The sequence below is a fragment of the Ischnura elegans genome, chromosome 5, assembly GCF_921293095.1.
Source record: "Ischnura elegans chromosome 5, ioIscEleg1.1, whole genome shotgun sequence".
NCBI lineage: Eukaryota > Metazoa > Arthropoda > Insecta > Odonata > Coenagrionidae > Ischnura > Ischnura elegans.
Window position 1 is genome coordinate 8,191,604 of NC_060250.1, and position 23,306 is coordinate 8,214,909.

At 39.0% G+C, this 23,306-nt stretch overlaps 2 protein-coding genes across 2 annotated transcripts in view; one reads left to right on the forward strand and one right to left on the reverse strand.

The window, feature by feature from the left end:
• The window catches only part of LOC124158478 (DNA replication licensing factor Mcm2), a 43,854-nt gene extending 38,525 nt beyond the window's left edge, over window positions 1-5,329 (reverse strand). The window contains exons 1-2 of the mRNA XM_046533601.1: window positions 5,253-5,329; window positions 1,421-1,614 (exon numbers count right to left, since the gene is read on the reverse strand). Coding sequence (XP_046389557.1) covers window positions 1,421-1,614; window positions 5,253-5,258 — 200 coding nt within the window. The 5' untranslated portion in view covers window positions 5,259-5,329. The remainder of the gene's footprint in view (window positions 1-1,420; window positions 1,615-5,252) is intronic.
• A 71-nt stretch (window positions 5,330-5,400) lies between these two features.
• On the forward strand, window positions 5,401-17,168 carry LOC124158479 (D-glucuronyl C5-epimerase B). Its single transcript, XM_046533602.1, has 8 exons — window positions 5,401-5,640; window positions 5,762-5,923; window positions 6,004-6,177; window positions 6,299-6,470; window positions 8,882-9,112; window positions 9,408-9,583; window positions 13,065-13,475; window positions 15,529-17,168. The coding sequence occupies exons 2-8, from the start codon at window positions 5,771-5,773 to the stop codon at window positions 15,982-15,984; spliced, it is 1,773 nt and encodes a 590-aa protein (XP_046389558.1). The 5' UTR covers window positions 5,401-5,640; window positions 5,762-5,770; the 3' UTR covers window positions 15,985-17,168.
• Window positions 17,169-23,306: the final 6,138 nt, after the last annotated feature.

Sequence of the window (23,306 nt, forward strand, 5' to 3'; positions counted from 1 at the left end):
TGCTTGGGACAGACCTCCCAGCAAGACAAACAGTTGAATATTCTTCCAATACTTCGCAACAATGTATGCTTAACCCCTCACACTGAAAAGACGAGTCTAGCTCATCATGAATTTTCGATGCCAAACGGCTTAATGACGAGTGTATCTTGTCATCGGATTTTCATAATGTTAGCACTCTTTAGAGGAACAATTTAATTATTTTGAAAGCTTAACTACGCTAAAACATTCATAGTATACAAAAATAATTCATATTTCATGAAACATGACGCATTGGAAGGATTAAAATGATTTTATTCGAGTAGTGATAGCTATGTTCTCCATGTATAATAATCACATTATATTCCACGGTTCTACGTTGATTACAAATTATAATTTCATTACCTATCATTTAAAAGAGAACCACAGAAAAAAATAGACAATATGAGCACGATATTCAGAAAATTAATTGAAGTGGAAGGGGTTAACTGCTGTGCCTGAGTAAGAGGCATATATACCTTCCATATTATTTCTACCGTATAGATACCTTTTTCTTAACTTATACGCAACCAAACTCTACAAATGAAGTACCAAAATGCACAGAATTTATCAGAGAACTGCGACGGCATATCTTACTTCCTAAATATTGCTATTGTTTCCTAAGATTGGTTTTTAAATAGTAAAAAAAAAACCTGTAAATATTCCTGACGTTAACGGCGCACAAACTGATACATTTGTTCATTTGCAACAATATCTCGCATTCTTTAAATAACTTTTATCAAAATGAGGCTGATTCCACATTCAAGTCTCCTGTTGATACGTAAGTATGAGTAATCATGTGCGTTTAACAGAGGATAGTGTAATTACTTCTAATGTTGCATTTAAAAAGGTCCTCTGACCTCAATTTGCACATGAAAATTTCAATTAAATTTGTAAATAAGACCCTGCCTTTTTTTCCTACATTTTAAAATTAGAAACGCACCTATCCCTCTGTGGACCTGCATTGAAAAGAGCGGGCGCAGCACGCTCGTATTGTATTAATATCGGAATATTCCTTCCCTCATCCCCTTCTCACCATTTGGTACGAGGTATATATATGTGCTAAACACCTCAGAAAATCCAACACATTATGTAATTTGGCATGCCGGCCAATGGCAAGCCTCTCCCCAGAAAAGAGACATGGACAATGCAAGGGGAGTCACCTACAACAGTGACTACTTTCACAAGTAAAAAATAATTCGGAAAACTTAAAAAAATTACATAAAACCAGTAGAATTTCCATTACATAATAAAGTTAATCTTGTGCAATTTTTATGGGATCATTATTTTCCTAAATTCAATTCCCAAAAAACAAGCGTAAATCTTAAACAAGGGTGCACAGTACATGACAATTCATATAAAATAGGGCTAATGAATTGAAACTAAAGAAATACTTAAAACGTACGCTTCCATGTTGTCGCCAAACAGCTCCTCGCCATCCTCTTCCTCTTCTTGCAGGGCGCGCTCTTCATCGCCCCCCCCTCCCCCAATCAACTCACTCTCATCTTCAAACGGCTCGAGATCTTCTCGAGGAGGCGATGTCATCGCATACCTCTCAGCACCCTCTGATGCAGCTGGGGACGATGCATCACCGTTTTGCTAGTCAAACACAAAACATATTTGATTACCACTCCATAAATAATTAATATGTACAAAAATAAAACAATTGTGCATGGAAAAAATTAGATCTTTACACAAATGAAATAAATCCTCTTTAAAATTAAGAACTCCAGTTATACTTGGTAATCACATATAATGATCCAATTACACAGCAGAATTCATGTTTTATTGTAGGCATGTACTGTCTGAGTTGGACTAGGCTCACCTAAGAAGTAGATTATTAGAAATCACAGAGCTACGGTATAAAAACACCGTACAACTGGCAGGGCTGAACTATAGAGAGAGTACTGTAAAGCTCTATCAAGCATTTGATTCACAAAAGAAAATCCATAAATGAAATAAAAAAGAAAGATTATGTGCATGAAGATAAGGGAAGAAAAATACGTAACAAGCGTTAAGGCCGTTTTACACTGAGCACGGAATTGTGCAGGTTAGAGCTGCATTAATTTCTAAAATGGCGTGGAGTTGCACAAATGCATGAACGAAATTAGAACGGGCTATTTTGCCGTCTCGCATCCACGCATTCTCGCTTGTGTTCTAGGAATTCTAGTTGTCAGATTGTCTTGTTTCTAGTACGTCAGATTGCGCAATTCCATGTACCGTGTAAAACGGCCTTTACATTTCGTAGCTTCTGTACATGAATTGGGCAAGATGAGCCGTGTGAATACAAGGAACTACGGTAGACCACTTACAATCCATTGTCCTCCAAAGTTTATTTCTTTACCTCACTCAATAGATTTGTTGATTGAAAACTAAATTTTGATATTAACTAATGTGAGGGCAGCAGCCTTGCTTATCCCTTTACCTGTTCGCCAATGCACATTTTAACAGCCGCCTTCGGGATTTTGTACACTTCCTTTATTTGACTCCAATATCAATATAGTAAGAATATCCATCTGCTAATCCAATTTAACCCTGTCATATGCTTTTCCAAATCTACCTTTTCCTCTTTATCTTCCTCTAACCACCGTTAGTAGCTCAAGAGTTCCCCATGTTCCCTTCACTCTTTTTGAGACAAACTTCTCCTCTCTAACATTATCTCCCATTGTTTCGAGTACTCTTGGGTTCGAAGAACTAGATATATATTGGAATAGTTGAGATTCAGGGACTACGTTTGTTTACATGTAATAAATGGACAAATCTACTAAGAAAAAGAACTATAATCAATATTTTGGCTGCATGTGAAAAAAGGTACAGTTATTCTCCTGCTTCTGCAGCTAAGTGGTTCGCACCAACTTTCCATTTTCCATGCCTCTTGGGTCACGCCACGTCCAAATCAGCCAGGCCCTCACACTCATTGGATTGGCCCCCTTGGATTTTCATGAAACTTGCTACAGACACTCATTTTGGTATGAATAAAGATTGTGCATAATTTTAGTGTTCTAGTGTCAACAGTTTATAAAATATGAGAATCGGTTATGACATCTAGAGTGCCACAACATGAATGCATGGTGATTTTTACTTTTATCCTTATCTTCTTATCATATGATTTTTTTCACAGGAGCCTTTGCTCATACATTGATGATTATTTAAAAATGAAACATGAATTTGCATTTGCATGGCCATTTTCTGTGGATGCAAAGAAAAAAATGTCCCATTCCTGTAGGAAGAAATGTCATGTTTTTTTTGCAGCTAAAATGGCATAATTATGCAGAAATTGGCTACCACCAGATACCTGAATGCAGTAAAAAAATATTAGTGAAGTGAACTAATATGAGCATTGAAAATAAGATTGAAATTGAAGAACAAGAGAAATTTCGTTCCTTTAATTGAAGCAGTGAGGATTCCTGAGAAAATGCCTTTGACATTAGAATACATTCATTCCTGTTATGCTATTACATTTGGTTTTGAAATTCTCTTTCCTTAGCCTAGGATTACAATAAATGCAATAGTTTACCAGGGCCCATATACTTGTTTATTCCAAAAACAAATACTCCTTTAGCTCAATTACTGCCAATAGCATGAAATATAATGCTGGAAGGGTACAAATTTGGGTAATGAAAATTAGCAATTTTATCTGGTGACAAGTATAATGGGTAGTTATTCAGAACAGTAGTGCGGGACTTAAGATTTTTTCTCAGGACCTTTTGCTAACTCATTGATAATTATTTGAAACTGAACCATGAGTTTGTATTTGAATGCCGGCCTCGGTAGCGGCGGGGCAAAGTCCTCGCCTACCAAACGGAAGGTCGCAGGTTCGAGTCCCGCCTGGGTAGGTTGCCCTTATCCAGGGCATGGTTGTGTGTGATAGCTGTTGTTTCATGTTATACCCCCCTATGTAAAAGGCCTTAAGTGAGCTGTTTTTGGGATGATGAAAAATAAATAAATGGCTTTCTCTGGGGATGCATACATTTACAGGCAGCTCTTGAGCCATAGAAGTTCACAAATGAAAAGAGGAAGTGTTTGTGTTGCACAGTAAAAGGGGCCCCGGAGTGAATGGATGGGCCTACAGGTGCTGTGAAACAGGGTGGGAGGAATGGGGATGGGTCATAGATAAGGAGGGGGTTAGGAAGAGGGTGGGGAGGAATTACGGGTTGTGGGAGGGCTATGAGTGGAATTGTTTTCGTACATTATAGTTTTCTGCACCTCAATTTATTTCATGAATTCTAATTTACCATCTACTGCAATTTCGGTAGTCATATAGCCACATTATTTCAGGGAAATATGGCTGAAGATCACAGACAAAACCAAAATTTTAATACATTCGAGACGTTATCTTATATTTTGGGTGCCACAACCTTCGATCGACATAATTTTTTAGAGTTTTATTGGCAATATTATTCATTTATTACTACATCACCGAAACCAGCACTATTCGGCCTTTACATCGGGGTTTTAGTGAGGACATATATTTAACGTACGTATACCACCATCCACGCCCAAAGGATAAGGGTAATTTACCCAGGCGGGACTCGAACTTAGCGACCTTTGGATTAGCAGGCGAGGACTTCACCCCGCCGCCATCCGAGGCCAGCAAGAGAACTTACTATGAGAAGAAGATGATACCACAAACTTTGAATGTGGCCCTAGTGCCTAAGAATACTGTTTAGAGAATATTTGGCTACACTTCAGTTCGCCGTATGCGATTCAATAAAAAAAATGGATAGGCACAAACTGACCAAAATTTTCATAAAATACAACATAAACATTTCAATATATACATATTCGAGGCGAAATTCGCGTCATCATCTTTTTTAACAAAAAGTAAAGGGCACTCTCGGACCAGAAATATGGATAGCGTGGTAACCACAGGTGGCCATGATATCTCATACCCTCGACTGAATCCCTTTGTATGCCTTCAATTTTCTTAACTTCGAGCGAGTGAACGTAACAACAATAAGACAACTACATAGCGGATAACAGAAACAATCGTAAAGAAGAAAGCAAAAACACATTCTCACTTGTAGCGTCTGCTAAACAAACTTTACATGCATGAAATAATAACACCATTACCGTTGAGAATATGGCCTGAATATTCTACCTAATATGCTCGTAATATCTTGGCAATTAATTATTTTCCACGGGCAAGAGACGGAAAAAAATTATTTGAGCGCATGATATCGATTTAAAGGCTTGAATACATAAACATTGAGAATAAACATTAAAGTTGAACTCACCGACATCCTGATAATTGAGACACTCGCAAACTTTCCGATACAGTGAAAACCGCGGGAAAATTTGCGCTGGGTGCGCTCGAAACGTTTTAAAAGTACGATGCCTGCGCTTACAACAAACAAGTGAGAGCAGATAATGTCTGGCTGATCAATTGTAAACGTATGTGTGTTTGTGATGTTTAGATTCCTCGATTTACTCAATTTTGATATTCACATTGGTTCTTCAGTGTAATATCTTGAGGTAAACTGTGTGCTTTTAAATGAATTTTGAATGGATTGCATGAGTGCCAAAGGTAATCCTCGTGGAGGTAATGAAGCTACACGATACATCGGTGTACGGCCTCAGAAATCGCACGGGCCTCACCCAGTTCTGTAAAGTTGGAATAATCTGGTAAGTTTTTACTGAGGTTTGTGAATCATGTGTTATGGATTTCCGATATAAGAGCGTATTTATTCGCTTTTCTTTAATATATCGGATGCATTGGTAATTTTTTCTTTGTTTTTACCCGTAGGAACGTAAAATGATGCGCTTAAATTTGAAAGTTTTATTACTCGTATTATGTGCCATCGTAATTTTAATAACACTGTCGCTGTGGGCAAAATGTGGCGATCCTCTCATTGGAAAACATTTATATTCTCAAGGCTGGAATGGAAAAAAGAGTCATAGTTTACAGGTAATTTAACTAATTAACGGAATATTTCGTTAACGTCTCATGAAGGACCAACTTTAATTTCTTCCATTACTTAATTGCAGAGGTTGCAGGAGCAAGATGACTCTTATGTTGGAGAGCCCGCTGATCGAGGGAATAATGATTTACAAGGCTATGAAGAAATTGATTGTCATATCAATGGGGAATATAGTGTAAATTGCCGGAAAGAAGGGGAAGAAATATATGTGCCGTTCTCATTTTTGCATAAATATTTCGAGGTATAATTATCCTGAGCACGCGCTTGAAAGTTTTTTCTTCTGATTTATCCTATAGTTTTCTTAAACATCTGTTTTTAGTACTGAGCAAATAAATAATTAACGGCGCTGTCGTAAATTTCAGGTTTATGGAAAGCTTGCAACATATGATGGTTATGAAAGATTTGAGTGGTCGCATAGCTACTCAAAAGTGTACATACCCAAGGGCAAATATGATCCCAGAGGAGTATTTATGTATTTTGAGAACTACAATGTAGAAGTACGTGATCGTGTGAAGTGTGTGAGTGCTATTGACGGTAAGTAAACAACAAAGGAGGATGAGAAACTATAGGAACCTCAGAATCATTTTTTCAACTCCAGAGGTTACTACCACTTCCACATTTTTTGTGGGACCTCATCCCTCTTGTACTTAGATGTAGAGATACATACTGCTTTTATTCCAGCACAGTCATAATTTTACTTATCAACCTCTTGAATTATTAATTATTGTGTTTCTTTTTGGAGGTTACGGAAAGGTTAGAGTGAGCACTAATCTTGGCAAATATATGTGCCGAAACTTTTATGTTTCCTGGGAAGTGATTGGGTAATGAGGATCGCACAGGTTTTGCAATGGGGTCCTACGCATGGGCTAGCTAAAGTGTTGGTTTGGTGGTTTTAAGGATGAAAGGCAAATTTTGTGGCCGTCGTGAAGGCTTAAGGATGGGCAATAAGTGAAGATTTTTCCAGTGGTGAGGGCGTTAGAAAGAAGAGGAAAGAGGCTTTCATTAATTCTATTCAGAGCTTGCACGACAGGGAAGTGTACGACTTACCTTTTAACCACTCGTAAAGTAAGAAAATGTTATGTACGATCTTTAAATGTATTTTTCATATTGCAAATGTGCAATTAATGCTGTGACCTCGTGTACAGTTGAATATGTACAGCCCATGGGAACCAGAGATTTCGTCACTTTCAGGCATATTTACCCCACGAGTAGTCAAGGTTAAACTGGGAAGGAAGGCAACAGGGGAAGTTGAAGCAGGGGCGAAGGAAGCAGAGATTGCACGAGTCTATTGCCTGCCTGCATAAGCAGTTTGCTGGATTATATGTAGCAGGGGGAATATGAATATAATCTCATTATCACGGCTAAAAAGATTGTGGTTGGGTGAAGAAAGCTATCAATGAGTCCGGGAAGCACTCTAAAATATCAGACAATGTGCATAAATAATAATATATATTTTTTGATTTATGTAAATCATGAACATAACAAGAAATTACAGTGAAAGTTTGGATTACCCATGTTTTCCAACTATTCGTGCCGCCTCTCCCCATCAATATGCTGGATAGTCTTTGGGAGTTTACTTTGTATACCAAGGAACAAATTTCTGCTTACCTCTCAAGCATAATTCACAAAATGAATCATATGTATACATAACAGGTTTATGTAAATTACTTTCTTCCACTTCCCGATCACAAAGAGTTAGATCACTTTCTACCTTTTTCATGTATGTACATACTTTGGTGCGAAAGATCCACAGAGAAAAAATCATTCGCCTTGACCGGGATTCGAACCCGGATTCCCCGATTTCCAGTCGAGTGCTTTAGCCAGTTAAGCTACCGAGGTGTCATTCTTCACACTACGGATGTCCGGTAGTGTCCGAAAATATCCACGGGGAAGAATGACGCCTCGGTAGCTTAACTGGCTAAAGCACTCGACTGGAAATCGGGGGATCCGGGTTCGAATCCCGGTCAAGGCGAATGATTTTTTTTCCGTGGATCTTTCGCACGATTGTGCATTGCGGGTGACTCCCGTAAAAGTTATCACCGCAGCTAGTCCCGGTATACTTTAAACTATGTACATACTATTGTTGTTCCATCGAGGTCAGAGGACTGGACCTATTTGCCTTGGGCTCCTCTTTGATCCCTAGAAAATTCTTGGTGATGTCACGGCCTCCTTAATTTGTTTTTTGGAAGGTCTCCAGCAGAGTCTTGATTTTCAGAGTGTTTTACGTTGAACAGTAAATTAAGGCTTATGCAGAACTTTGTCCCTTGGAGCAAGTCTGTGAGTTGGTGGGTGAGTGTGGTTTTTGTTTTGCATTGTTGGTATATTTTCCTTGGCATGAGTGCGATCTGTGCCGTAGGAGAAACCTGAGCGTGTGCATGGTCGAGGCCTACGCAGATCCTGCCTCTGGACAGGGTGGTCATCAGGCTTAAATTTTTCCCTGTGCTCCTTCGTGAAGGCCTGCATTGCAATTGAAACTCCTGGATTGAGGAGATTGCTCTTGTGCATTGTAGCATCTATCATCCCTTTCCTCTTACCTTTGTGAGTGGCAGTGACCAGCCACCTGTGTCAATAGAAAAAAATATTTAATTTAAGTCACAATGCTCACGCGTGCTGGCTCACCTTGGCAGTGTGCTCCAAGGGGCATATCTGCTCAGGGTGAAACTTACTGTGAGTGAGCAAATGCATCAATTTATTTCTAAAGTTGTTTTATATTTCTGGAGTTATTTGCGTTGATATCCTCAATTGCCTTCCTTTATACCTGATCCTTCCTTAATGTCAATTGTTGATTCATGCCATAAGTTTTGCCAAAGAAAAAATTAACTAAAGATGCTGGACTAATTGTTTGTTTGCAGATGAGAGGTCTTTTTATCCTGACCATTGAAATAACTATGTCAGTGCCGTGTAGTACCTAACATGATGTTTCATGAATGTTTATTATCTGACAGGTGTGCCTGTGTCAACGCAGTGGGAAAGTCAAGGCTATTATTATCCAACACAGATAGCGCAATTTGGGTTGGCTCATTACAGTAAGAACTTGACAGAACCGGAGCCGAGGAGAATGACTTTGGAGGATGGCAATCGAGTGTTGGCTCAGTGGCAAACGCAGCATTCTTCATCTTTCTCTCGTGTCCTGGATCCATCTCTTGATTCCTATGTGTTGAAGTTCAACTCTGCTGGTAAGTGAAAATTCTTTTTGAAAGGCTAAAATATTTTTAAATTCGCAGTATTTGTTTCTTTTTAAAACACACTCTTTTTTGTGCAATATTTCTGTGATTTGCTGAAATCAAAAAAGAAAACCTGTCTGTATTGTTCTTTTCTGAAAAGTTGATACATTTATGTGCAAAATTTTAGAAATTAAGATTGGACAATAGAAGAGTAGAAAATATATTTCCGGGCAGAAAATTGTGTAATGAACCAAATTGTGACACATTTTATTTCACGTTACTTTAAATAATTGCTTACTCATTACAGAAGCTGTATCACCATCAGGTGTAAGCCTTAAATTGGATCATGTTTTGGATTTTGTTCTCAGTCTCGATCTGAAAATGAAAGGCAATGGCAGCTTTACAGTTACCCTTCAAAGTAGAGAGAAGAGAGAAGTTTTTCACCTGCATTACATTTGCTCAGACCTACTCATTTCTGCTGAGGTTGGTATTTTATGAATGTGATCAAGATTAGGGATTGAGTATTGAACTAATTGTGACACAGTCCCCTTGCTTAACTCATGCATTAATGCAGTAACTCAACCATGGAGTACGTTACCTGCTATTATGGAAATTCTGTTCACACGAAGGACACATTTGTCATGAAAAAATCATTTGGCTTAGCTGGGATTATGTTAATTTGATGCAAATACTTTGTCTTTGCGTGAGTCACTGCATAAGAAGTCACTTGTTTCATGTTGTGCTTTAAAAATTCCATTTTTTATGTTTGTCCACTATACCCTGTATTATTAGTGACGTGATGTGGTCATTATTATTCATCATCATCATTAGTCAACAATCCTAAGATTGGTTTGACGCAGCTCTCCATTTCTCTCTCCTATCCGCTAATCTCTTCATAGCTACATATTTATTCTCTTTTACATCCTTTATAACCTGTCCTATATAACTCATTCGGGGCCGTCCCTTGCCCTTTTTCCCTTCCACTTGTCCTTCAACGATTGTCTTCATCAGACCATCGTGCCTCATAATGTGGCCAACTAAGTTGTCCCTTCTTCTGCTTAATGTTTTTAGGAGGCTTCTCTTTTCTCCCACTCTCCTTAGCACTTCCTGGTTACTCACACAGTCAATCCATTTTATCTTCATCATTCTTCGGTAGCACCACATTTCGAATGCTTCCTCTCTTGACTTCTCTGCTGCTGTCAACGTCCAAGCCTCGCTTCCATAGAGAAACATACTCCATATGTAGCATCTGATGAATTGTTTCCTTACTTCTATGCTGGTATTTTCAGCTGTAAGAAGATTCTTCTTTTTGTAGAAAGCCCTCTTCGCCTGCGCTATTCTACTGTGTACCGTATAAGCGTGTGTAAGAGGCGCACCCCTATTTTGAGGATCGGCGCTATGAAGAAAAAAAATTTGCGGTATTTTTTTAATACTATCGCGCAGTGTTGCAGACGTTCGCCTGGAATTTCGACAGTTATTGAACTTTTCTCTTTCAATATTAATTAGCGGTAATAGCGGCATAAGAGGGAGTAGAAAGAGTTCCGATCCTCTCTTCGCATACGCCATTGCTCTACGATGCTTGTCCTATTCACGAACAATTTTGTTTAAATGCTCTCGCAGGAGTATTGCAATAGAATTGCAGCCGTGGAAAATTTTAAGGCAAAACACGACAAGCACATAGCATGAACCTTCCCAAGAGCTTGGACAACAATCGGGGCAATCTCAGCGCCGTAGGATACTAACCACGTCGTAGATTTAACGGAACCACACTCGGCCCTCCATCAGCCAATGCCTCTGCCGTTTTTTTTTCCTTTCTGAGACCCCACAGGAAAATAGGAAAACATCAAGTTACAGGGGAACAATGGAAACGTGTTTCATCCCTACCCCGTCTCACCAACTGACCTTGATCGATCTCCCAGTTTCTGTAGGCCAAATGCTAGGTGAGTCATCTACTGAGCCCGAAGATATCTCGGTAGCTTTCAATAATTGTATGACACGCACCAGGTTCAAAAAAAGAAAGAGATCTAATGCGATGCATATCTGACAGAATTTAAGTTTTTTAAGCTCTAATTGTTTGACACAAAGATTTATGGTTAAAACAAGGCTACTAATATTCAAAATAGTCCAAACAGGACAATTTCGGATGAAACAAGCGTTGCATAAGCGCATTCAAACAAGACGAGACGGACTGGAAACTTTAGGCAACGCAAACTGCATACATCACATTGCTGCGCCTTCGCCCCTGCGCTTTGAAGGCAACGACGTCACATGCGAGATCGGACGTGTTCTTCCCGTGCTCCTTCGCTCATAGCCTCGTAGCTTGAAATACGGAGGGGAGGGAGCGCGCTCCTTCCCCTCCATATTTCGTTGCTTGCTTCGAAGACGGAGGGATCGCGCTCCTTCCCCTCGACCTCTCCTCCCGCGCTCTTCACTTATAAGTATTTCTGATTTCTTCCATCCACAATTTAGTCCAACAATGAACACACTCGTTCGAATTTTTTAAAGCGCAGGTTTTGACACCAATATAATTTTCAGTTGCAATAATCCTCATATTAGCGTCTGAAGATGATTTTTGGAAAATCAGGTCCTCAGCGTAATGGAAATTACTCGGCAAGACAGATATTGACTATTAACTAGGTATGTCCTTCAAAAATACGCGTTTCTTTACTTTTGATAACCGATTACTATATGCAGTATAAATGCCGCGAGATGCCCAATCGTGGCAGTAAATTTAGCGCGCCCTCTGGAGCGAAAAACCCTGCGCGATCTTCCATGTTCGCCTCTTGGGTACAGACGTAACGGCGCGATGCTTACAAGAAAAGCAAACAGGAGCATTTTGAAAATACGTCACTAAGGGAGAAACTCCCCTGCCTGCCGCTTGTTTTTGACCGAGGATTACAGATGACTGACTCACACTGAAAACCAAGGCCACTCAGTTCCCCTTAGACTTGCGACCGGTGAAGGGGAGGGGGGGGAAGATAAGAAGTTTGTGTAAGAGGCGCACCCTCATTTTCGGCTGCAATTTCTAGGAAAAAAGGTGCGCCTCTTACACGCGCTTATACGGTATTTCTTTCTTGCTCCGTCCATCGCTGGTAATTCGCAGGTAAGAGAACTCGTTCACCTCTTCAAGCTTATGCTTTCCTAGGTTGATGTTTGTTTTAGCCTCCTCTCTTTTGCTGCAAACTAATATCTTAGTCTTCTTTTTGTTGATTTTCAGCTGATATCTGGCCATTGTCCTTTCCATCTTTGTCAACGTCTTCCTTAAATCCTTCTCTGTCTCGGCTATGACTGCTATGTCATTAGCAAATTGCAGCATACTAATTTTTTCTCCGTGGATATTGACACCCGAAGCTTTCTGCTTGATTTCGTTGATGGCTTTCTCTATGTAAACATTCATTATTATTAGCATCGAATAAATTAGGCATTGTGCAATATTTCTACAATAGTTATGTTTTGGTACTTGAGAATGTTGTAAGGAGACGTGTCTTGCAGAAATAAATTTTGTGGAGATATTGTGGAATGAATAATTTAATCAATAATTGTCCACTATATTTTGTTTCCCGAGCTGCTGCAAGTTGAGATTTGTTCAGGAGTGAAATTTCTCTTCCAACTTTAAATGTGCTTCTGTCATTTAGGTCAAACTATCATCTGACTTATTGGACAAACAGCCAGGAAACCAGAACATTTAGAATCCACAAGACTAGCATCTGTGGCTAGACCAGCACTTTGAAACTAACATTGCTCTAAGTTTTCCAGTAAAAGTTGCATTGGACTCTGTGTATAGAGAAATGGTTATTATTCAAAATTGTCAAGTCCCAAGTCAATGATCCCTTTTTATTTCCTGAGTGATCCATTGGCATACTTTGGCGGTGAAATGATCTCTATTTATTTGTTTTAATTCTTAAACATTTAGTGAGTAAAAAAGCGAAATGAGGCTACTCGGGCAATGTATCTTCTCTTGCAGGATCGTCACGTGTATCACGGAATGGGTTGTCGGGGCGAGTGGAGGCACCTCACCCGAGACCTGCTTGTGGATTTGCAGAAGGGCTTTCTGCACATGGGTCGCAAGAGACGGCCTCTCTCAAGATCCAAGATTAAAGTGACTGGATTCACAATCAGGGGATCTGGGTTCCTGGACAACCTCACTCTCTCTTCGAGTGAGCACATGGCTCAATTCTATGATGCTGCCCGATGGTTTGTGTCGAGGCAAGACATTGGTGGCGGCTGGCCCGTTCCCGTTCGCAGACGTGGCGCCACTGCCAAGGCAGCTGACCTTGTTCCCGACTGGTATTCGGCAATGGCTCAAGGTCATGCCGCTTCAGTCCTTGCGAGGGCCCACCACCATTCCGGTGCTTCTGATCCTCGATATTTGGAGGTTAGAATTTGGATATTTCCTAGAAGTGGACACATCCTTTCCTTAAAGTTACAAAACTTTTTTTGGAGATCTCTCTTTATATCGTGAATTATGTAATCACCTTTTAGAGATGAATTATGTAAACTGCTACAATTGGATTTAATTGTAATGGTACTTGAGGTGTATTTATGCAACTTTTGTTAAAAAAAGTTTCACACTGGAGTTTTACAGCGGAAGATTTTCTTAGCCCTAAGATGATGACAATGTGACTACATCCCCGAGTGCCCCGTCCTCTTGAAGAGTTGTAAACACTTGCATGCCCATTTTGCCTAATGTAGCAATGATTTGAACCCTCAAAGGAACTCAGATATGCATATACTGCCAATATAATTCATTGTCTCTGGCGTGACTTCATGGAATCGACTTAGCATAGTGAAATGTGCAGTGCAACCTCGACAAAATGAGACCCCATGTTGCTGAAATAAACGAAGGCCAATGAAACTTACAAGTATGAATTTATTGATTTAACATTCTCAATAATGACTGCAAAACATAAAAAAGAATGCAGAATTTTTTAATTAAATAAACTTAAAGCACAGCATCACCTTTTCACAAATGTCACGCTAACAGCACATTACCTGCCTCTAGAAGCATCATAGCAAGAAACACCCCATACTGCAAGGGTTTTGTCTGGGAGTAGGTCATAAAAGATTTCTGTTTTGTCTGCGTTATATCACACGGGGAATACGTCTTAAGATATACCGCTAGGATCAGAGTCTTTTCTTCCATGGCTTCAGATTTACACCACAGGCATCACCAGCTATTATGAAGGGAGATAACGCTTTCGTGCTTTAAATTAGTATAACCAACCTACTCAACACTTGAAGTTGTCAATTCTCAATCCATCACTGAAATACTCTGCCATATGCCCTTCCTCAGTTTAATTCCCGCAGACTGAAGTTGGCAAAACCACCCGGAAAAAGCTAAACTAAGCTTCTAACTCTTCATGTTCTGCATTCCTGCGTGGCAGACCTAATCTTCTCTTTGTTTTTTTTTTAATTGTGAAGAGGAAGATAAATTAAATACTTCACTCTCGTATTGCTCTATTATTTCATTTTCTGGCTTAGAAGTGTTCTATGTTTTTTGGCCATGATCGTGTCTACCTTCAAATGCACACTTTTCATGTAACTCACGGACGTGCAGGTATGCTGTCGATTGCTTTCTCCCCCCGGAGGAACAAAAGAGGATTGAGCATTTGCAAATGTTAATGCCACAATATTTTCACCAAAATGAACTACTTACTTATCGAACGACAATTTACCACGTGAATTTGAGACTAAGCACTCCATGTTAACTTCATTTCTAACTGATAGCCAGCAATGATAGAGATTAGGGACTCTTGGTGAAGGTTTTTCGGCGATGGAAACTCTCACTATGGCGAGTGTCAACATCAAAAGGGCCTCGTAAAAACAAATTTTTTAATATGCTAATCATAGGGTCAATTGACGATGCTTCTATCATAATGGCGGGGTCTCGCAATAGCCCATACTCGCTTTAATGTGGCGATATTATTATATAATTATATCACAATATTATTATTGAGGATATAATAGGTAGGAATAATACTCATTAAGTGAAATAGAACTGGATCCGGGGATTGTGAAATGCATTTAATTTTTTCAGTATTTGGAAGACGGTTTATAGGGTTGTGACCTGACAAAATTTGTGATCGCATATTTGCTTCTGAACTTGAGAAATGCAGTCCATCTCCTTCCCTGGGGAGTACAAGCGACTCCAAACCTCTCGGGTTCTTGCACTGGGCCTTTGTTCAGCAGCAGGCATGCGAGCGTTAATGCCTCTTTAAGGGCTCAGCTATGTTATCACATCAGCATCAACTCTGGACTCTAGTAGATTTGCTGCAAAATTTGTGGCTCTTACATAATAAAATTTTGCACATTTTGAAGGCCTTGATTCAGCTTCTGGGTCAAGAATTGATGAATTGAGTCTGCCATTTGCTGATGCTTATGCTTGATATCCTAAGATCTTTCCAGTGACTGTTTTACTCTCTCACCAGGCGGCTCTGAGGGGCCTGGGACCATTTCACACTCTGAGCGAGCACGGTGGAGTCCTGGCCAAATTCATGGGCATTCATCCGTGGTACGAAGAGTATCCCACGCAGCCGCCTTCATTTGTTTTGAACGGCTTCATCTACGCCCTCCTGGGTCTTTATGACTTGAAGACGGTCGCCCCCCCGGGAAGCGCAGGAGCCGAAGAGGCTGGCAAGCTGTGGTCTCAGGGTATGGCATCCCTCAAAGCCCTTCTAATGCTCTTCGACACAGGTTCTGGGTCGGTGTATGACTTGCGCCACTTCACAGTGGGGCAGGCACCCAACCTTGCACGTTGGGACTACCACGCAACACACGTCAACCAGCTGCTCTTGCTGGCCACCATCGACCCCGACCCGATTCTCTCAAAGACTGCCGAGCGCTGGGTGGGCTACATGAGTGGAAAGAGGGCATCGCATAATTAATGAGCGCAGCTGCGATTGTTGTCTTTATTTTCGTGACGAGGCCTTTGAATGCACTTTTGACGATTTCCTATTTATTCTTGCCAGGGACTTGTTGTTTATTTTTTATTTTTATTTTCTCACAATTATAGAAATTTATTTTTGTTTTGGTTAAATGTACTTAAGTGATATTATATTTTCCTGAGCTTTTATGCTCGCTGAAGGGAATAAAAATTTCTTTTCATCTTGCCGCCCTCAGATAAGATCCATGTATTACATATCCTTTAATTTGGAATTTTAGAAAATCATGTTCCTATGTAGCTATTTTTACGTTTTATTCCAGTATTTTGTATGGGTGGAGCCAATGTGTGAAATGCTGTCAAGATTTTTTGCTGTTCCATAGAACGTATTTATTGGCAAAAAGTATTTCAAACTGTGTAGTTATTGAAGGAATATCATGAAATACTCTTTACTTAGCTTGAAACTTATCCCACATGTATGTTTATGTAATATATGAGGGTGTGCTGATGACTTCTAAATTGAGTTTATTGTGAAAGAATTTTTTACGTCTGTTGTTATCTTTCACGAGTTTATTTCCAAAAATTCTGTTTTAAGGAAGTGGTGGGTGACGCTGAGTACTTCCAGTTTCTGGCATCCAGCATGCCTAAATGTGACAATAATGGTTGTAGACTTAAAGAGTTATTGAATGGGAGTGTGGTAGATAGGCAGCTTACAGGGAGTTAGCACTCCAGTTCCTCATTGTATAAAATGACCCTGTCCTATTATTGCACTGTGTAAATGGAGGTCGCAAAGCTTCTTCAATTATACATCTAATGTTTATATAATGCCTCTGTGGCTTTCTTTCGTGAGTGAGACCAAAATGGAAATTGCCTCAATTACTATGCGGCTAATCCGTTCCTTCCATGTTCCTTTGGTCGTTCTATTGCTCTTCAAGTGGCTGAAGGGGTGCTGGAATTCCTGTTTGCTTGCAGGAGGACTATGTCCGTGGCAGAGAAATAAGAGGTTTTTGATGGCTATATATATTAGAGAGAGTATATGTTTATGAATGAACAGGTTGCGCAGGTATTATTGAATCCATAGAAGGATCACGTACGATGAAGGGAATAACTTATAATAACACCAGTTTGATGACGTCATACAGGAGCGGATCCAGGATTTCTCTCTGGGGGGGGGGCACAAGCAAGGCCGTATCCGGGATTTTGTTCTGGGGGGGGGGGGGGGGTCACAAATGTACCTCGTAATACAAAACAAACGCAATGATAGTGGGACCGTATTGAAAATCTTGCATATTTTTAGGGGTCTGGGGGGGGGGGGGGGCACGTACCCCCTCCCCTCCTTAGATCCACCTATGACGTCATATAAGAGTCATTTACCAGTATTCAACATTTACATTTTGTGTACGGATTGTTTACAATATGAGTGTCATTTAAAAAGTCCTTAAAATTTCTGAGAGATTACTCTTGTAGTATCATAAATGAATTATCCCCAGTGAGCAGCACGCATAACTTGTCAATTTTTAGAGCTTAGCTGTATCCATTGCATAGTTTTGTTGTTGTTTTTGATTGAAGTAAAAAACTTTCAATGTTTATAAAAATGGATGAAAGTGAATTTCAAGTGGTGAACACACAAAATAAAAAGTTTTTTTTCTGTTGAAAAATGACAAAGTTGGCCCAAAATTAATTTTTTTTCTGCCTTTTTCCGAGGACTTATTGAATGACCCTCATATATACATTTGATGTGTGAGAACTATAGTATATGGCTGTGAGAGAGGTTGTTGGTGTATAGTGTTGACTATTTCAGAATTCCTGGCGGAAAACTCATGCTAGTGCTTGTAATGTTACTCGTAGAACTCGGATCATGGTCAGGAGAGTGTTGTTGTTCAAGGTGCTTCAAGGATCTAGTTTTACTGTTCTTGGGAGTATTGATTAATGTGCAAGTTTCTATGTCTTCCTGTTACAGTGGTTACTTTTCTGGAGTCAGTGAAGTTATTTTATTGGCCATGCTCTTGCTAAAACTATAATTTGAATTTTGAATGCAACACAGTTAATTGCAAGTTTTATCTGTGGAATCTTTTGGCTGAGGCGTATATTTTTATATGAAAGTATGTTTTCTTATCACCCTTGGTGGCATTCTCTAAGTATTAATCAATCTTGAGTATGACATGTTCTTTCTATGTTTTCTTTTAATCAGGTGCTGTATTTAAATTAGCTAAGTAGATAGCTTTGCTATTGAATTGAAGCTAGAAAATATTGGTCCCTGTAGAGGAAAATCAATTTCTGTTGCTATGTCTTAACTTGTGATTGTAGTCGGAAAACATGTGGAAGAAGTAGCATTATTTTGTGTTGTGACTCGATTTTGTCTCTTCTTTTTGATTTAGAAACTCATAAATGTGTTCATCCCAAATATCGGAATTTTTTAGTGAAACAGTGTCTGGTAATACACATTGTGTAGTGACATCGGGAATAGAGGGTAGGCCGTGAACTAAAGCCCGCACATATATGAGAAAATGAGTTTTACATAATCCATGCGACGGCGGCTTAGGGTTGCCAGGCTACATGTTGTCTGTCTCAATTCAATTGCTGTCACAGTGGTGAGAGATATTTACTTTATTGTTAACATGGACAACTATTCCATTGATAAACATGGTGGTAACTCTGGGAGAATTTAGCAAAATGCACGCTCTTGCATTTAAAAATGTGATATTTTGATTTTCTTAATTATTGTTTATAGGATTTATTGTTTTATCTGGTCGCTGCTTGTGAGAAAAAATCAGCAATGAATCAGGTGATGACAGTAAATGAATATCCAGAATCTCGTGTGGACATTGGTGGCCAGAACAATAAACATAAGCGATGTATAGTAATGTTTTTGTGAATTACCACTACAATTCTATTTCATGTTTCATCTCATTTTGGGTGACACAATGTCCCTCCGATATTAATGGCTCTGCATAACGTAAATTTAGGATGTCATGTACATACATATTACACTGTTAAGGTTTTGGACTTACATTTGTGGATTCAGTATATGTATGTATAGGGAAATGAAATTCACTTTTTACGTTCCACGCTGAATATTTATTAAAACCAACCATGGTTTCAATACTGTCATATCATTAACGGTCTTATTATTTTGAAGTTTGCTTTTATGTATGTGGTGCTAGAGGAAATGTGCTTTTGAAGTTAACCCCACCCTACACGTTCTGCATACGGCAGGCAAGTAACACCATTTTCCAGATTCAGAGACAGGCTAAATGACAAAAAAACTGAAGAATTTTTAGGTTAGAGAATTGGTGGGATTTTCAGCTGCTTTATAGGAAATAATGTGCTTATGTTTCACGAGTAAATATGGCATTGAAAATGCTATGATTTGCTGGTGATAATTTTTCTTCTCCCTCCCACCCTTGTGAAGGAATCTTCGCAACGGTGGGAGGGAGAAGTGAGCTTCCCTCCCCCTCTCCTCCCTACTTGTGTATTAGATGCACTCTGACTGTAGAGAATTTACCAGAAGCTGAAGTCGTACTTCAAAACCCAGGTCGTTTCAATGAAGTTATTTATGTGGAACAAGAAAGTCAGTCTTATCATGTACATGGTGAATCAGTCCCATTAAGTCACGCCAGAGACGGTCGATTAAATTTGAATGATTTGCATTTTTTAATTTATCTATGCGTCATTGATCGATTTGCTGTTGTGGCTTTCCTGTGGAGGGGAGAGGTTCATTCCAAATTTTGCAAATGCAGTGTACTTCGTGTTCTGGTTACATTTGAACGAGCATTGCAACTCTAAATATGTGCTACTGATATGCTAAAATAGCTTGAGTTAAATCATGGCTTGGATGTAAAATCCCATGGCCTTGTGTCAATGAATTTAGACTATTTGGTGACTTTCAAGTGATATTATGGCAATCAGTCATAGTTTTTTCAATAAAATCATTTTGCTGAGGGCATTTTGTTTCTCAGCACTGAATAAAGAATGGCAAGTCATGCTTTAAGAGCGGTTGATGCTGGATGGGAGGCTAAACAGTCTTCAACGCACTATCCATACCAATTCAAATTGCTCAACATGAGTGCTTGTAAACTCTTACTTATAACTTGGTGCTAAGGTCAGACAAAAGGTTATGGGTACCTAGTGATGCACTTATTAAAATAAAGCCAAGAAATTCAGTCTCTAATGGTAACTAAATATGTTCTTTGTCTTTTCATTATAACATTTGATTGCTTTTTTGTTACAACCTTGCAAGACCTTGTGTTTTGATTGGCTGATACCAAAATAAACAGTCCTCTGAGTGCTTCATGGACCATTTCTTCCTACCATGAGTAAGGGAACATCTCTCTACTGCTTTTAAATCTATTCCTTTTTTCCTTCTGTAATGGATTTTTTTCATTACTAATCAGATTTAGGAGTTTATGTAATGTAGAGTTGTTACTTTTGATGTTGCTGTCATAGAGTGCATTACTGGTTGACACCAGTTTTGAATTTTGAGTTTGATATTCTTTGTTGAATTGAGCATCTATTATTTTGCCTGTATATCCCATGAAGTTGGTCTGTGTTGAATGAATATGTGAAGTATATTGGAGGGTTTAATTCATTTTTACTCAAAATCACTGCAATTATCATTCAGCGTCATTTGATCAGAGGTGAAAATGAGTCAATGAGAAATATTTAGGAATAAAATTGCTTTTTGAAAGAGCTCTTAATTAAGTAAAGTAAAAACCTATTAAAATCCACAGTGTTATTGAGTAGTTATCGTGGGGACTTACATATCTCCTAGGGAAAAAATACCCTGACAAAGTTTTTACCATCACTTTTGATCTGTAAGAAATTAAGTTTCCTGGTTGATAGCACGATTTTCTACAATTTTAATTCAAAATTGTAACTCATGTGATTTTTTTTCACTGCATAATTTGGCGATGCAATAACAGCAGCTTATCTCCTTTGATCTTTATTCGCACTGGTCACAAGAACAGTGGTCCGTAAAATAATGCTTCTTCAATGCCTTTGGAATGTTCAGTTTGATGTGTAAGGGTTTCAAGGTCTAAGGTTGACTCTTGGGTGAATCGATGAACCTTGTGCAATTGGAAGATAAGGCGCTCAGTCTGAAGAGAAAGTGGGGCTAAATTTTTGGCAAGACAGAAAGAAGCATTAACGTTGCATTTTGGATAGTATGACCATTCTGGTGACCAGTGCATGGAATACCGGGGCAGGCAAGCTGCTGGTACATGTTATGTCTTCAACTTTTGTGCTGAAAAGATGTTGACGATATGGCGTTTGAATTTTTCTCGTCAAAATTAGGAGGCCAGGAAGTGATATTCCATCAGATCATCTTAGTGCATATTGCGAGATTGGTATGCATCCTCCATCTCTCCCTATGCCACTTCCCTGAGTCTACCCTTCCCTCATATACTTCTTCATCTGCCCTACCGCTACTTGTCCCTTGGTCTTCCTCTGTGGGTTTTTCCATCCATTTCACCTTCTATTACGTTTCCCGCACGACTGCTGTGTCGCATAACATGCCCAATCCACAGCGTTCTTGTTTGACGCACAGTGATTCATGAGTGTCCTTTCTTACCCTATTCTTCCATACACCTCCTTGCTTCTCATCCTTTCCATCCATTTTATCATCGTCACCATCCTCCTCCAGCACCAGATCTTGAAGGCCTCTATTCTTATGTTTCTCAAGCATAGAGGTGGCCTATAAGCCATGAATGTCCCCTTTGCTTGGGCTATGCCATTAGATGGAAAGCCCATTTTCAGGTAGCCCAATTGTGGTGGCACAAACTTTGTTGCGATTTCCCCCCCCCCCCCCCAATAGCGCATGCATTTGGCACTTCATTTACTGTCATTGTGAAGGAAACGATTTTTTCTTGATGGTTCAACGTGAATTGTAGATTCAAAAAAGGTGCCAGATACCATCCCATTTGGAAACAATTTATTTTAGGTTTTCACCTTTATTTGATCATCAGAATATGTATATATGTAACACTATTTCTGGTGAGTTTCTTTTCCGTTTTCACCTCTAGGATTTTGTGTGGTGTTCAGTTGAAAGACTTGCGAACTTTCTCTCCAACACATTTTGTCTATTTGTTGATCCATTTAATTCAAAGGGTTACAAACTTTAGAGCAGTAGTGTGGCAATAGGAAAAATATCTTTATATGCTGGTTAGTGCATAAACTACTTGTTGGCCATTTACTCTATCTTTCATAGAGACATTTTCTTCATTGATAGCTTTTAGTGTTCTGATTCATGCCTTCAAGTGCGCTCTGGTAACCTCTTAGTTCATCTTATTTCTTTGCCATTGTTTTAAGATTGATCTTCCCATCCTCTTAGTAATTTAAATTAGTAAATACACATATTTCCGAGGTAGTTTCCTAATGCATCAACCATTAGCCAATCTGTTTTTCAAAAGTCAGCCGCACTGCTACACATGTGGTCTCCTTATACAAAACGTAGGTGCATGTCAATTAAACCATTATTAATGGTTGCTAGTCATGTGACTAAATGTCTTTTTTGAGTAAGTAATTTAGGAAAAAAAGGTTGATGTCAATAATAAAAATGTGAAATCTTTAACCACCTTATAATAACTGTTGAATTGTGTACATACAGTCTGTCAGTAGACAGAGAATGATAGAAGGTTAGGTCTATCTCTGAACTCCAAAATTATGACAATACGTAGAAGCTTTGATGCAGGAAAGACTGTACATAGTTTCTCTCAAGTGTGATAGAGTGTTGGTGGCTCATTCATTGATGATCGCTTTTTACATTTCTTTCAGTATTGTGGTAATTTTTTACATAGGTGATTGGTATATCAAAGGAATTGTAAGATTGCTGTGTAAATGTTAACCTTTTGTTGTGTCAAACGCTGTAGTGACTTAAAAATGAATGGCTTTCACGGTGTTATAGAAAAACAAGTGCAAGTCCGGAGTGAATCTGCAATTTGCATTTCTTATCGAAGCTATGCATGTCTTGTTATTGTTTAGATATGCTTATTTGAAAAAAAATCTTCTAATGTATGGATGAATGAATGCATGGCTGTGATTGTATAAACAGTTTTGAAATTTATTTCTAATGTGACTGTGACAATAAATAGTGGTACAGAAATATATTGCAGGGTACATGTGGTGAAAATACTTCTGTGGTTTTAACTCGGCTGTTTTTTTTTTGTGAATACTGCCTTGATGTACTGATCAAAAGCCATTCATTTGGCTTCTTTGATTGCATTTGAAATTTCTTAATTGCATTTTGGTCTAAATCAATTGCTACAATAAATCTGTAACAATGACCAGCGATGGTCGGTATGCCTGTTTTTGTGGTAAATTGCTTTGTGC